Genomic DNA, 16,287 nt, shown 5'->3' with positions numbered 1-16,287 from the left:
TTCTGTCTGGGGAGACCCGAATTCACACAGTTTGTGTTGTTGCTGTGAAACAACCACAGCAAAGATGTCCAAATGAAGTAGTGTCTTGTCTTAAATTGCACATGGCTCTCTCCATGCTCTGGTTACTGGTTCAGCAAAACTCATCAGAATCCCACACAAATGCAGGAAAGGGAGGAAATCACATCTCCAGTGAAGCCATGAAGGTGAAACAATCTGCAGATTTGTCCTCACAGAACCAAAAATCAAAATACTTCAGATACTAATTTCTTAAAAACATCAGAGCATTTCTAACTGCTTTTAAAAACCCAAACAAACAAAACCAAATTTTTTAAAAATTAGAAACTATCTCATCTAGAAGAGGATGATTTTCACAAAGTAAATAGCAGAGCAATGATGTTCTCCCCAGTTGTGCTGTGCAAGCCTAGACTAAAATTTTAATCAGTAATATTCAATATAAGACACTTTGAGCGAGACAGTAACTCATCATACATTTTACAGGCTAATAGATGTACTACCACACAATTTATTTGCTTTTAGATGGTATATAGTAGACAATTATCCTCCCTTTAGCTTACACTGCATTTTTTCACACCTGGAAAAGCATCTATACATGGGTAAAACTCAGCATGACCAGAAGGTAGGCAAGCATATACAGGACTTTTCTACACCATCACCTAAATTATGCACCCCTAGGTAGTAAGTCTTCCTTACTACCTAGCTTACTTTTAATTTGCAATTAACATGTCTTCTGAAACGATCTGCTTCTGCCAAATGAAAAATTGGAGTCATTAGACTGTAATGTTGTACTAAAGAAATATATTTGCACTAGCAGTTCAAATCAGATAAATCAAAATTTATCAATTTTTATCCTCTTGATCTTGTGATATATCTGCATATGCAATGCTTATTGCTGTAGAAATTAACTTTTATTCTTGAAAAATATGGATTTTTAAAAAACACTGAGATGCAAACTACAACTTTGCTTGCAGTCATACCAACTCGTACAGCTCTTGCAAAAGGATGACACCAGAGGGTGAGATTCTCAAAAGCACCAGAGGATTCAATACAGACAAAAATCACTGAAAAAAGTTAATGGATTTTGTTAATTTCCCCTTTGCCTGTACTTCTACCCAGCTTCCTTTCTCGTTTTCAGGGTTTTTTTTAATGGAATTACGCTGCTGGCAGTAATGAGAAATCTATAAAATATAGAAAGCTCTCATTGTATAAAAAGGAAACACTTTCATGCAATGCTAATGGATACTCCCATTTGCTGTAGTGATACTTGAATGATATTTTACTCCATAATGCTGTTGGCTCAAGGCAGCAGATTTTATACTAGTGGCAGCTCACTTAAAGAAATCTTTAAGATCTTTTACACTATCAGTACTCCATCCTTTCTATATTCTTGGGTGGAGGGGGAGGAAGTTATCTTTCTGAATCATTAAAATAGAATCAACTGGTAACCCTGACCAGCTGTTGGGAACAGTACAGCCAAGTTTGCATGAAAATATTTGGGTGAATATGGGTTCAAGGGTCTATCTAGACCCTTCCTTAAGCAGATCTTAGCTCTCAATTCTGGAATACCCAGGCCCAGCACTAGTGCCTACCCTGCTCCAACCAGCCAGAATGCCAAGAGACATTCCTGGCACTTGGGAATTGTACAGGTGATGTGTACATCAACCAAAGCCTCAATACAACACAAACAACCTTCTTCAGATCTTAATTCCCAGGGAGATAAACCACCTCATCTTACACTCAGATTAACACAATAGGCAAACAGAGCGTGATTTATATCAGGCAGGTACTTACCAGGTATAAAAAGCACATAAATTCAGCCAGATCTCCAAAAACTGCTCAACATCCAGAACTCACACTAGAAGTACCTAAGAAGTGTCTACTTTCTATGGTGACCAGTAGGCAGAAATTCCAGCCTATAGTGAACTTTTCTTTCAAAAGAGCTTACATATCCTCATGCTAGTCTTATATCATGAGTCCCTACCCCAAAAAAATAAAACCAAGCCAAAAAAAAAAAACCCAAACCAAAAAATCCCAAAAAACAAACGAACAAATCTGTGATGGATTACAGCTGCCTTTCCCTCTTTAAAAGCTGCTTCTGCTTAGCAGCTCAATTAAACAAACTGGAAACAGCTGTGAATGAAGCAGCACATAAACAGCTTAACATGGTCAAAACTTACCAACAGACCATCCTGAGAGGCTACACACTGTGAACAGGTGCTTTTATTTTGGCCTCTAAACCTTACCCACTCAGTAATCCCAATGCAGAAGCAAATCACAAAACATTTGATTTTTTTCAGTGTTTCCAAAATCCTGCGCCACTGTTTGCTTATAGGATTTGAGGTTCTCATGGTTGCTTGCACCACTCCTTATACAGTTATAAAAATAAACAAAAAGGGAGCAGGATATAATCCCATTCATCCTAGCATTCTGCACACAGTGTAACCCTACTTGGCAATTCTGCCTCACATCGTTTCCTTTATTCACAGAAACAAGTTTTTGTAACCTGGGAATGGAAATGGATCAGGAGGCTCAGAAAGCCTTTTCTAATCAGCCAGTGATGAGAAATCTGAATAAAGAAAATAAAATTCAGTTTCATTAGCACACTGGAATTAACAGACCAAGCTGTGAAAACTTCACTGCTCATTTGCAGTGTAAATTGGGGACTGTCACAACTGACAAATTGACATTTTCACTCCACAACATGACTTGAAGTTCTAAGCAGAACTGCTTTAAGCATAGCCTGTTGTATAGGAAATTACCAAAGGTAATAGAGTGATGAAAAGCTGCAAACCTGGAAATTTGTTTTAACACAACTATTTTCAGGTTTTGAGGAAAAAAAAGGAAGATAAAAGCTCAAAAAGTGCAAACTGCAAAAATGGTATATCTTCCTTCTTGTTTGGCAAGATCCAGCAATAAATAGACACCACAGCAAAACAAAATTGTCAGTGCTGCCTAGCAGGAAGCTTATCAAAGACATTTAAAAGGCTTTTTGTATGAAAAACTAATTTTAATGAAGTCACATCAGTGTAGAAGACCATTCCAGGTGGTCAGAAAAATATTCCAGAAAATCAGTGTTACAAACAAAGAAAGTAGTTAGCAGAGCTCTGAATTTAAATTCTAAAAGAATAAAAAATGTGTAAAAAGAAAGATCAGGCCAAAAACTATATGAAATGTCACTGATGCCACCACCTTCCCTAAAGAAGGATCCCTTCATATCATCCAGTACCAAATTTCTTATCCAGAATTCAGAACTTACCAGAAAAAAAAACCTCCCTTGTACATTCACATAACTAAGAGGCTACATCACCTTAACCTAGTCTAATATAAGTGATAACTTAAAATAACAAGATCACCAGAAATATCAGACCCTGAATATGGCCCACAGAGTATGCAAGTGTTTGCAATTTACCATGCAAGTGCTTGCACATCAGATTCCTGTGTATCAAGCAAGAGCAGGTAGAAAAAAAATTCCCTTCTCTGTATAATTAAAGCTGTGTATTATTCCATAAACTTGCACTTTTTCAATTTCAGAGCTACCCTTGGCAATATTGAGTATTTTCTTAGTCCCAATAATTTTGGTCAGTGAGGCTCAATTTGTTTTCTGTGATTTGCTCATTCAATTTAATTCAATTTTTTTGATATACAAGCCCTCAATGTCACTAATTGAGCTCTTCATCTAATATAATTTCCTTTAAGCTCTTCATCCTTTCTCCACCACTGTCCCAGGTTCCCTAGCTCTCAGCAGTCTTATCCTAATTATTGCTCCTGTATCTTGTACAGTCCACGTATTATTTCTTTGGCATTCAAGTCAGATAAGGCCTCTTTCCCACTGCCTGGGCAAATGCAGGAGAAAATTGAGGGCATAGTTGTATTAAACTTTCAACTCACTCTTCCTGGGAGAAATAATTACAGAGGAAATTTTGTTTAGTCACTACTGCCCTGGGAGAGAGTATGCTCAGTTCAGATGAAATATTTGGAGGATTGTGTTGCCAAATCCTAACAGGTCTCTCCAGGGCACAATTGAAGCACTGTTCGTCGACAGCCAATAACTGGGTCAAATTCAGACACTTGTTCAAAAGTGCAAAAAAAGAAGCAAAGGAAATAAATTAGAATGGAGCAAAGAGAGACTAAAATCCTAATTTAGTTCCAACAACTATTAAGGGCAGCAGCACAGGGATGGGAAGGTAAGCACTAAGCTGGAGGAAAAAATGAGTTCTGAAGAGATCTCAGGGGGATTTTTTTAAACCTAAAAATTCTTTCTGTTGACATCTTATCAGGTGAGATATACATGTTTAACACACTTTGAGAGTCAACGTGCCTCTCAGGAGAGCAGCAGGAGTTTTCAATGGAGTCCTCTACAGAGCAAGAGACGGAAGGAGCATTTCCACTTCATTCCCCAGTGACCTCTGTAGCATGTCTCTTACTACCACATTTTCACAGACCATAAATTTTAACCACTTTTTTTTTTTCTGCATTGCTCTGCAGCTGGTCTTATCAGCTGGTTATATTCAGCCTTGCCACACACAAACTCCTGCAAGAAGCTCTATGAAGTCTGGACCTGTGCAGGCAGGCTATCAGTAGAGATTGAGATCCTGATCTTGCTTTGATGAAGATTATTTCTAGTAGAGGAGCCCTGAAAATAAAGATCCTTGGAAGCCCTATACTCCAATGTCCACCAAGAGTTAAGTTCATTTAAGTAATGGACACAAATGCAGATTTAATTACTGATATGATGAAGAAAAGTCACATATAGGAATATTTTTCAGACAAATGTATCTAATGTATTTTTTTTAATTTCAGGAGTTTTTCTTCAGTCCCTTACCCAATCACCTCAGCATTTGCACTTTACTTTCTTTTGCTTGCTTCTTCTCTCTTCCCTTACAGATACATAAACAGAAATTGAAGTATTTACACTCTGATAAGCTGCAATCTTGTAAAATGAACATTCTATGCACATCCTCAAAATCCTTGTTTCTTCTTTGATGGCACAAAGAAAAAAAAAAAGTAACATGTTCTAAGATAAGCATGTGATGTTTCTTATTTTTCTGAACTAGAAGATATTTTTCAATGTCATTTGCACATTTTTAGCTTTATGATTATCTGACATAATAGGTAACACATCTCATTATGAACAATATTTGTCTTTTTGTAACGTCAAAAGTGTTTTGTATATTTTAGTTGTCAGCACATTATTCTGTTACCTTGTATTTCAAAAATGCAGTGGAATGGTGCCAGAAGGGACAGTTTTAGCAGCAGGATTTTATTATTGTTTCAAATCAACAAGCAGTGTAATAAGACTTTCTAAAATACCCTGCCTTCACAAGCAAACCTTTTGTCCAGCCAGTGGGAAAATGACAGAACGAATGATTCCTTAAAGTGAAATTGCATTTGAAGATACATAGCTAATTGCAGCTTTAAAAATTACAAATCAGGTTGAAATTTCTTGTCAAAATCATAAATATATTTTTCAGTATCTAATAACAATTTCTACACTTTTGGACCCCAGAACCCCAGATTCCCCATCTTCATGAACCTAAATCAAAGACATTAGTCGTGAATAAACTTCTCAAGAGGTTCAGTTTCCATTGAACACCAGGTGTTGGATTCGAAAATCAAGAGCTGGTGGCACCGAAAGTGGAAAAGGACAAAAAGAAATTATGTGCTCTCCCTTTTTGGATTTGTTGGACTCAGCTTTTAGCAGCTGTTGGATCTGGACATCAATGGGGCTGTGATGCATCCTCGAGTGCTAAGGCATGAAAGGAGCTCTGTTTGAAAGGATGCACTCCAGCAAAACACAGCTACCAGCGAGGCTGCTGGCACTGCCACCATGCCCTCAACTACCATCCCAGACACTCCATCTTCCAGGAGGCTGAATAAACTCTCTTCCCACTTGTCTACCTTGCAGTGCTTGAAAAAATCATGACAGACTGCCTGGAATAAGAGTGGAAATTCTTTTAGATGAAGATCCATAGCAGGCTAGTAGAGGTTCTCGGGATGCAATTCTTGTATTACAGAGGACACTACATTTTTTATGTGCTGAGACACCAGACTTTTGGGAAAACAACTTGCTGAGCTCAAGGCCTTGGAATATCTTCTTTTTATTTTCATTTTACTAGAAATGGGCCTCAAGCTTCAAAATGACTGCTTTTTTACCCTGCTGCCAATATAAAACTTTCCCCACTCCAAAAACATAAATCTGGGGGAAATTGGGGTGTGTACAGGTTGTCTCTCTATTCCCATTTCTGATTTCAGCTACCTATTGAAAGAAATGAACCAGAGGTTACAAACCATGAACAGTGCCAGCAGTGAACTCTCAGAATAAAACCAGAGGTAAAAAAAAAGGCATAAAGGTTATTTTCCCTTCCTCCTCAGCACTATCTCCAGCTTTATGATTAAGTTACCATTTTTCTTGCTTTTCTCCTCAACCTTCTTTTTTCTTTTCTTTGGTCATGTGGTCTTGGAGCAGGATTGACTGGATAATGACATTTTCAGGTAGACAAAAAGAGATTCTTTTGTACTTTGCAGCATGCACAGTATCCCAGGGAACAATGCAACAATATTTTTCATAGATAATTTCATATTCCTATTTCCCTCTGTTACCTTTTCCCTCTAAGAGACTGTCTGAAACCATTCCATATGCACAGACTAATAATCATGCAATTTCACATCTCTTTGTTGAATGAGCTTTATTTTTTCTGGAAACTTATTCACAAGCAAGAACACCTAAGTCGGCCAAAGCTGTAACCCTTCCTGAAACGAGTTCTGTGCTGCAGCACAGTAGTAAATGCAAAGCTTAAACCAACAACCTGTTCTAAAGAAAGCCTTGTGAAACTGTTTGATTATGAGTCTCAACTAAAATCCACTTTTTAGAAAAGATCTAGTAGCAGTATCACATCATATTCTATTCAAACTGATTTTGCTAATTTTATATTAGGCGCTGTAACATTTACTGAGTCGCATGAAGGATTATAACAGATTTCAAAAAATGTTACATAAATACTAAGCCACGTTTTCTGAAGTGTTGCCTCTGTTTCCATGAGCTGGCTTTGGAACTCTATAGACATAATGGCACCAGAAGAGTGCCTTTCAGAAACCTACAGGAGGTCCAGAAGATGCTTCTAGTCTGCTCCAGCAGCTCCAAAACAGATAGCAAATATTTTTCATGTCAGTGTTCACTACTGGGATACAACAAGAACAGTAACTGCAAAACAGTCATTTATTGCTTAGGCAGATGCTAAAGGCTTTATTTATTATCCTCTCCCCAGAAACCAAATATTTGTGGGATGCAAGTGCTACTGCCAGTAAGGAAAGGCTTTACTTTCATTAAAGGAAGGTTTGAGAAATTCTATTCATAGACTTCTGGTTCCATTTGAATGTCTTAGATTCTTACATACCACCAGGAAGAGTGTGGGCTAAGTGATATGGTAAAATTATAGTAATAAGTGGTTTGGAAAGCTACAAAATCTGCAGCAACACTGGAAAGCTATCATTGTCTCTAAATGTAAATCCCTTTTCTCATCTACAAGTACTTTTTAAGGTATACAGACTAAAGAATGTAATATTTACAAATTTTCTTCATATTCATCAAACCACATTTACAAATTATTTCTGTAAAGTTATTCTATGAATTTACACAGTCCTGTCTTTGTCCACAGAGAATATCTTTAGTGTTTCTCTGAAACCTATGGCAGCTCTCTGGAGATGCTCATAAACCACATTTAGACTCTTGAGAAATTGAGTTATTATTACCGTATGCCCTCTAGCTGGAAGGAACGCCTTCATTTTCAAAAAGTTACTCAATATACTCATAGGTACTGTTCTGAACAGAAAATCACTTGCTGGCATGTAATAACACAAAGATTAAGGGAAAGGACACCCAGTTCTTCTGCTCACCACCATTTTCCCAGGTAATTCACTTTTCCAAGTGCTTTTCACCAGAGCAGCACCTTCTGTCACACCACAAGCCCTGTGAGCCATGGCCAAGGTGGTTCACAGCATTAAGACAACACCAACCACACTACAGCTTCCATTTAATCTTGCTTCCCTTGGATCCTGAGAAAAGCTCAAAGGTGCAACTGGCTGGGAGCTTCCCACCAGAAAGGGTCCATGATGAAAGAAACCCAGCTACTCCAAGGCAAAAATATTTTATGGAAGACCTTTTCCCCCCATTTTTTTCTCAGGCTGCTAAGACAACCCTTGAAACAAATATTTGCTGCTGCCCAGTCTGACCTACTTCTGACAACTGTGGTCTGCATAAACAACCTGAAATATTAATTTTCAAACTTATTTCCTATTGAGTTATCTTGCCTCTTGGGAGAAATGGATCAGAGGCCTGGATGGCTTTGCAGATCCCTGTTCTATGCTAAGCTGGACTTACACACGGCTTGGTAGAATCAGGTCAGTAAATTAAATCAAAAAACATTTTGATTTAGAAAAGTCTTAGTTCTACTTTGAAAAAAGACAGTGAGACAAAATGTTCCACTGCTTTAAAATAATTTTTGAACTTTTAATTCCTTGAACACTTTTCATATGTTAACTTTTATCCTTATTAGGAAGTGAAACAACTATTATGCAATTTCTATAGGACCAGGGATGCTTACAACATAAAGTTTAGTGCTGCCCAAAGAGGATAAGACTGATCACAAACCTTTCCTTTTAAAGTTCTTACTTTTTTTGGTTATAACCTTTAATTTTAATTAGATTTTTCAATACTTGAGGATTTTTATCACCATGAGGAGGTGCTACTATAAAACCAGTAAGTTTTCTGCAAATCAAGGAGGTAAGAACTTCTCTGTTTTCGCTAAACCTCTGTTTCAGTTACTCTAGATGTAGAAAAATATCACATAGGCACAATATTAATATTCTCATTATTCATAAATATCGACATGTTTATACTTAAACACACAAAAATATGGTACTTATGCACTTCTACATAAAGAGGAAAGGTCCAGACAACACCTGAAAAGAACATCCCCTTCCACCACAGTATGCATATAAATGTTATGCAGTGATAATTATTGCAAATATGCTACAATTCCTTATATATTACTCTCAATTTTTTTCTCATTATTTCATCTTCAAATTTCCATCTATCTTTGCAAATGCCCTTTTGTGAGCTATGAGCTACATCAAATTTTTTAACTCCAGACCATGTGTACAATATTGTAGTCAAAAGGAAGAAACTGGAATACCAAACACTGTTTCTTTTTACACCTGCACAGAGGGACAGTGACTCTTTCAGAATTCAGATAAAATAATAATATTGGATGGGAGAACACAGGCTTTTAATTCCATACATCTCAGTCATGGTTTAATGCACATGTGCTTTAAATCATGCCCTAGTTAACACTTGTGACTGTACAGTTGACCACATTTTCCCCAGAAAATATTTCCACAGCCTCTTCCAGTTACTTGAGAGAAATGTACAGCAATATATTTTTTTTCTACAGAAAAATCACTCAGGTAGGGCTCCTTACAGACAGGTATTATTTCTGCCCTTGCAGCTAGAAAAAAACTCTCTACTTAAAACAGGAGATGTGGAAGATTTACCATTAACAAATATATGCACACACTGGAAATCAAGAGTTTCAGTTCATTGACTATAAAAAGATAATAAGCTGTGTCCTACCTATGGTGGTAATAACAGTGCCAGCAAAGAAGAAGGAACTTCCCAAGTCCCAGTGACTGATCTGAGCAGATGTGTTTCCTAAAGGTATGATTCCTGCATTTATTGCTGCCACTACTTGCTGCAAGTTTAAAAAGATTTTGTCAATATTCATGAAACAATTGTATTCTTATATGTATATATTATACAGTAAATTGATTAATTCATTTATTTCATCCAAGCACTAAACCAGAAAATATCTGTGTTGCTTTGCTTGAGCATTATCACTCCATCAAGGTACAATTTCTTCTGCAACCACTCCAGGCAATTCAGAAGAGCTGTAAAGTCCAGACCATTGGAGAGAATGCAAAATCTGTGATATTACTATCTTAGTTAGAAGACAAACACAATTATTTTTACTGCTGCAACTATTTGGTGAAGAAAAACATGCATTAGACAACATTTATAATGAGAGTTTCCCACAATGTTCCTGTGTTGTGTTAGGCAAGCAAATGGACTTCTTAAAAAGAGTCATTTTAAAACACCAAGAAAAAATGCCCATGCATTGTTCTGTAGCAAATTAATTCCAAAGAAAGAAAACACTTTTTTAAAACAGACAATTCAATAATTAAAGCAATTACACATACAATTATAAAACTTTTACTATTGCAGCAAAAAATCAGTCAAACGTTAAACATGTATCTCTATGCAACTATATACTTCAGAAATGTTCTTGAAAAAATCAGTTCTAGCAAATGAAACAACAAGCTTGCCACTAGTGACATCTTCATAGTCTCAAGAAACAGGAAACTTTTCTTCTTTCAGCAGTATCAACTACTGTAAATTCTTATTACAAAATGTGTTCCTGTTATGTTATATCACAATTGCAGATATATACTAGTATTTGAGTTAAAGAAAATGTATTTTAAAACTTGTGACAAATATTTTTTAAAAATATAATTTTCATTTAATTTTTAAACTTTAAAACAGGATTTATTTCTAACTATGATACTTGTGATAAATGATGTCTAACAAAAGAAAAACAGAGGAAGCCATACCACAAAATGAAAATGATAATTTCAACTGACTAATAGGTCCTTCTTGGCAAGATGTACAACAATAATTAGGTACATTGTCAGTGAAAGGACAGACCAGAACCATCTTGCCTTTGGGCAGTCTGTTGCAGAGGAACAGTGTTGTACAGTAGTAATAATTTTTTCAGTCCCAAAATACATTGATTATTTGGAAATTAAAACATTTCTGTCACTAAACTGTCCCTGCATAAGTCACTTGATCTGGGCAGAGATTATGAAGTAACAATGCAGGATTAACTAGGAGATCTATTTTTTTTTTTAATGGGACTTAAATCCAACATGAAATCCAGCTTAAATCCAACATTTCCAGGTTGCCATTTTCAAAGCTCAGATGCACAAAAGTTACCATTGTGAAATCCACTGCTGCACCTCTGCAGCCACAGGGATCTTGCTGCCAAACCTACACCATTTCCACCATCCAGGACTGTCAATAGAAAGACAGCTGGGGTATCTTTACACAAATTTTTAATTTTTTTTTTTTTAATTTGGGTTTTTTTAAAAAAACAGAAAGGCAGACATCAAAGAAGTGGAATTTTCAATCTGACTGAGGAAGAAGAAAGGATGGGGAAAGTGAGGGGGGAGAGATTTAATTTTTCTTGGTTTTGGAAAGAAAAATCTTCTACATTAGTACAGGATGTACAGCTTGGCAGGAGCAAATACAGCAGCACTGATACTGACAGGTGTTTCCATCCGTGTAGGAAGGGACACACCAGACTAAGAGGCCTGTGAAAACCATCCATTGAATTGGTTTTATAATTTACACAATGCAGCTATTCCTTTGATTTACAAGGCAGTGTAAATCAGTGTGCTGCATTATACAGAGCCCACTGAGTGCTGTTACATTTCAGGGGACTAAGAACTGCCATCACAAGTCCTGATATCCGCACATGGGAAAACACTCTCCAGCGAGGACATTATATGATAAAGCACTGGATCAATGTAATTCTTTGAATCATTCTTGTTTCTTGCACTGGATGAAGGTGCTACCCAGAGCAATGCACCTGTTTAGACAGTCTAGCAAGACCAAATTTTATACAAGTCCAGATGTAAAATGGATTTGTAAAATCCAGGGCTTTTATCATCACTGCACATTTTTGAAGCCATATGTACCTCAAGGCCTTTTATACGAAAGGTGTTCCAATCTAAACTGCTCAACGATCCCCTACAGCTATGCATTTCCTGACTTCATCTGCCACACCTACATTTTTCCTGGAAAAAAAAAGTACAGCTTAACCCAAAACTGCCCAAGGCACGACAGATGGCTACAAAAGACAATTAGTCGCTATTATTATGTCTCTGATTTTATCCAACTGCTAAGCAGGGAAATAATCAGGGCTGCTTTCAGAGATGCTTCCTTTTCGTACAGCCTCCTAAGTTCTGACTACACACACTTATAGGGACTTTCTGAGTAGGAGGCTGCATCTGCATCGTGGCGTTCAGATTGGCTTGGGTGAATTGCTTTGCCATTTATTTATCTAATTACTTTTGGAGCTCACTTGTATTTTGGGAGCCAAGTCGTTCTGTGGCAGTAAGATCTTCAAATTACTTGTGGATCATTTAAAGCATATTTCCCTTTTGAGAGTTTGTATGCACTTCAAAATAATTTTTTAAGTTCTTATGTTACGAGGAACACTTGAATAGCAATTTCTGATTTGTCTCCTTCAAGAAATTAATGATATTACAGACCACTCAGCTTCCTCTTTCTTTCCAAACTGAAGACTCTTTCTTATTAAATAATATATTTACCTATTTAAACAAATCTGTTGTATATCGCCTGTGTTTTTTAAATGAGGGTTTTTTTTTACTGCCAGTATTTCTTATTGATTTTCTTTGTACATTTACTGATTCACATTGGTAAATTTGTTGACTGTTTTAAGCAGTTTTAGTCATAAAGGGCCAGATGATGCCTTCATCATCACTGGGCTGTTGTTTCCAAACACACAATGTTATGCTTTCTTCTGGGCTGTGACCGTGTTTGGGAGAAGTTAGGCTAGATGAAGCTGCCACATTTAATTCCTTCAGAGACATCTGTAAGAGTCTTCCTGACTAAAAAGGGTGACAGGTGGGTAAGGTTACTGGTTTACTGAGGTCAACTGTCTCATCAAGTATTTGAATGTTGCCTGCAGATTTTTCAGGAAGGATGACTGCATTTTCAACTCTTTGGGTCAGAGGATGGCTTTTCTTCTTAGACTGGTCAGCAATCATGAGAAGATCGTCATCTAAGACTATTCACAAGAAAAATTTAAGAAGAAAATAATATATTGCATAACTCCTTGCACATTTCAGGGCAATAATTTCAGGGTAGCATCTTTGTGACATGTTCACAACACAAACTTATCTGGAGGATTGGATATTAACACTTCTCCAGCCCTGAATAAAAACTCAGGCTCCACTAACTTCACTAAGGGCCAGGATCTCAGCCTTAGTCTTCAAATAACAGGCTTATTATTTGCTGTCAGAGCTGTCTGCCACCTTAATTCATGGTCTTTCAGCCTATTTTTTGACTGTTGCCTTACTACTAACTACTACTGCAAACTTCATTTGTCATGAGTTTGATTTCCTTCCTTCCTTCCTCCCTCCCTCTCTCAATTCTTGCTGTCACTTGAGACCTTTGATTTATCTTAACTCAAACAGTAGTGAAAGTAACTGTGCATTTTGAATCTAAAAGCAGAATAATCAAAACTCTATAATCTGTACAGTAATCATATGCTGCAGCCTTTAAACACTTTGTGTAATTTTAACATGGGAACTTCCTGATTTATAAAAATTATTTTCCATTATTAAAGTTAACTGACCTCTTCAGCGGCAATTTTTATAGTATTTTATTCCATATACAAAATAAATTGTTCTAAAAATCAGTTCTGTTTCAACACTACAGAATCGGTCAGCATTAGAACAGGGATGTAGACAGATTAAATTCTTAAAATATGCAGACTATTTCACTTGAATTGCCTTATTCCAGAGTCTTTGTCTAGTCCTTGTTTCAAATAAGATGACTGAGGACTGAGCAGAGGGTGGGTCACCCAGCACATGGCACCCAATAAAGGCCTCTATGCAGAATGATTTTAAAAATAATAGTATGTAAGTTACACTTACAGTAATATGTTTTTCTTCTTTAATTATCTTTATAATGGTGAAAAAAACAGGCTTTTTTTTTTTTTTTTTTTTGATAGTGAAGTGAATTGAGATAAAATTTTGACACATTAAAAATTTTAGAAAATTCCCATTTTTTGAGTTAGGTCAATTCTTAGGCTGCCTCTGTACTGTACGTTAGGATGGGCATGAAGTGTGTCTGAAATCAAGTCCTCACTTGCACTACACCTACACATCCCAACTAGTTGGCTTTGCAGCCACATTTGGGAACAAGCTTTAGTAGAGTATCAGAGAAAAGAGGCAGAGATGATTGAGCCCAGAGTGGACAGGCCAGGCATGACCAGAGCTCCGAAAGCACATAAGTATTGCTTTCACACCACACATTCTTTGCTTGAAATCAGAACACTGGGAAAAGGGGCATGAAAACACAAATCCCATTTTAATTCAATGTCAGTATTTCATTTTCTGTATAATTTAGAAGCAGTTTCTGGTAAATACAGTGTGCAGTTTTGTGTTATTCCTGTGTTATGCAGGCATTTCTCTGTAGAGGCCATGCTGAACTTTGCTTTGCAGATTAAGACACAGGATACTGTGACTTTTCTTCAGTCAAAGGAAGAAATAAAACAGTCTTTTGAACAGCACAGTCATTTTCTGAGAACAGAAGACAATTCTAGATGAGGGATTTCATCTTCTGGTGCTCTGACCCTGCAGGGAGTCAATGGCATTGACTGACAAAAGGCAGCCTGCTGGTCAGGAGCTACATCCACTAAGTGGGTCTGCAGAGACACAGCAAAATAAGGAGAGTTTATACAGTATGAAGGCTGGCCTCTGGTAGTCAGCTGTTGTCTCACATGGAAATCAGGCAGAAATAAGTATGTGTCACACCAGTCACTCCAATGCTCATCTCCTTGTCCCACACCAGGCTCTGAATACATGTTTTTCTACCATCTTCCAGTCACTTCACTTCTATGAAATGATGTAACACAACAGTTCATTACTCTCAGCTCTTCTACTGAAAGATTAAAATAGAAGCACCTCAAATTATGCTTCTGATAAGATCCAGAGTGTGCTTTCTTTCGTTACCCAGCTTGTCAGGAGTTAGTTTGTGCTTCCTGGCAGTCACTTGGCAAGAGATGTCAAAAAGTCAGGTGTGCCTCAAAGTTTCTGAAAACCATTTCTCAGCCTGGATTTTTTCCTTCCCTGCTATACTTATGCTGCCATTTGACAAGGGCACCCTCCCCTTACAGTATAAAGATACATCTCAAATGGCCCAGCTACTGCACAAGTCCTGTGGTTTTATTTCAGCTTTGGTTTACAAGGAATGGAAATCCTGGTTCTCAGTTCAAAGGCACACCAGGATGCTTTTAACACTTAACAAACAACTCTCCAGCCTCAAAACACATGGGTTTGGGCCTTGATGTTGAAAGAGATTGCAATAATATTTGTATTATAATTCTGTGATTCCTTGTTTTTCTTTTTTGTTTGTATAACATATGAGTGTGTTCTACACTGGAGACTAGTAACCCCCATGCTGAAGAACTGAAGGATTCTTTTCACCCTCTTTCACAGCTACTTAAACTAAAAACATACAGAAACAAACCAACATCTCTATTTCTAAATATGTATTACAAACCCCATGGGTTTCTATGTGTGTAAATTCTCTGTGTGTACATACACATATATATGCATGTATATACACATGCACATTCAGGGAAGAAGGCTTTTCTTTGCTCCTTGAGATTACAGACTGGAAGAATTATGCAAACAGCTGTTCTGCAGAACTGACTTACTAATGAGTCATATCTGCCACCCTTTCTAAGACAAAAGCTGGCATTCAGATGAAATCAGGCTAAGCTAAGTTCTAGGTCCATAAAACTGTTCATCTGAAGGAAATGTAACCTTTACAGGTCTCAACACCGGAAACAGCAATAAAAGTTTGAGACCAATCTCATTGAACAAAGAAGTGACAAGGGCAGTAAGAATTTATTTGTTATTCTCCTCCCAAATAATGCTCATGAAGGATAAAAACTTCTTTTAAAAATCCTTTTGGTTTAAGCAGTGTGTAGAAAATGACTACAGAAAAGGGAGCTGTCCTGTCCCTGGAGGAAATGCTCCAAGGCAAGAGAAAGTTTGACAAAAAAATCCCTGCTTCCAGGAGCTGAGTACAAAGCCAGAAGAGGGAGAAGAGCAGGAGCCCAAGCAAAGAGTGCACACAGTCCAGGGGCTGCTGCAACCCATCCACACCCAACCACAGCAGGTGGGTGCCTGTGAAATACAGGTGTGGGTAAGGGTGTGGTCAAAGGTCTTTCACAGACATCTTTCATTTAATAAATATTTCTCTGCTCTGGAGATTTAGGTAGAACTGGTGAGGGGGGGCAGGTTGTGAAAGGAGACGACAGCATTTGGACACTTATTTGTGACAGAGTGAAGCAGAAAGGAGACACGGACACAGCAAGAGGAAAAAGAGACATGAGATGT

General features: G+C 37.3%; 1 protein-coding gene across 4 annotated transcripts in view; it reads right to left on the bottom strand.

Moving 5' to 3' along the window:
- The window catches only part of KCNK2 (potassium two pore domain channel subfamily K member 2), a 127,985-nt gene that overhangs the window by 51,086 nt on the left and 60,612 nt on the right, over positions 1-16,287 (bottom strand). For all 4 annotated transcript variants that reach the window (XM_072927552.1, XM_012572394.5, XM_030269118.4 and 1 more), the window contains one exon: positions 9,647-9,764. In XM_072927552.1, coding sequence (XP_072783653.1) covers positions 9,647-9,764 — 118 coding nt within the window. The remainder of the gene's footprint in view (positions 1-9,646; positions 9,765-16,287) is intronic.

Source organism: Taeniopygia guttata, chromosome 3 (genome assembly GCF_048771995.1).
Source record: "Taeniopygia guttata chromosome 3, bTaeGut7.mat, whole genome shotgun sequence".
NCBI lineage: Eukaryota > Metazoa > Chordata > Aves > Passeriformes > Estrildidae > Taeniopygia > Taeniopygia guttata.
The sequence above is the reverse complement of the archived record's forward strand: the minus strand, read 5'-3'. Positions and strand labels throughout refer to the sequence as shown.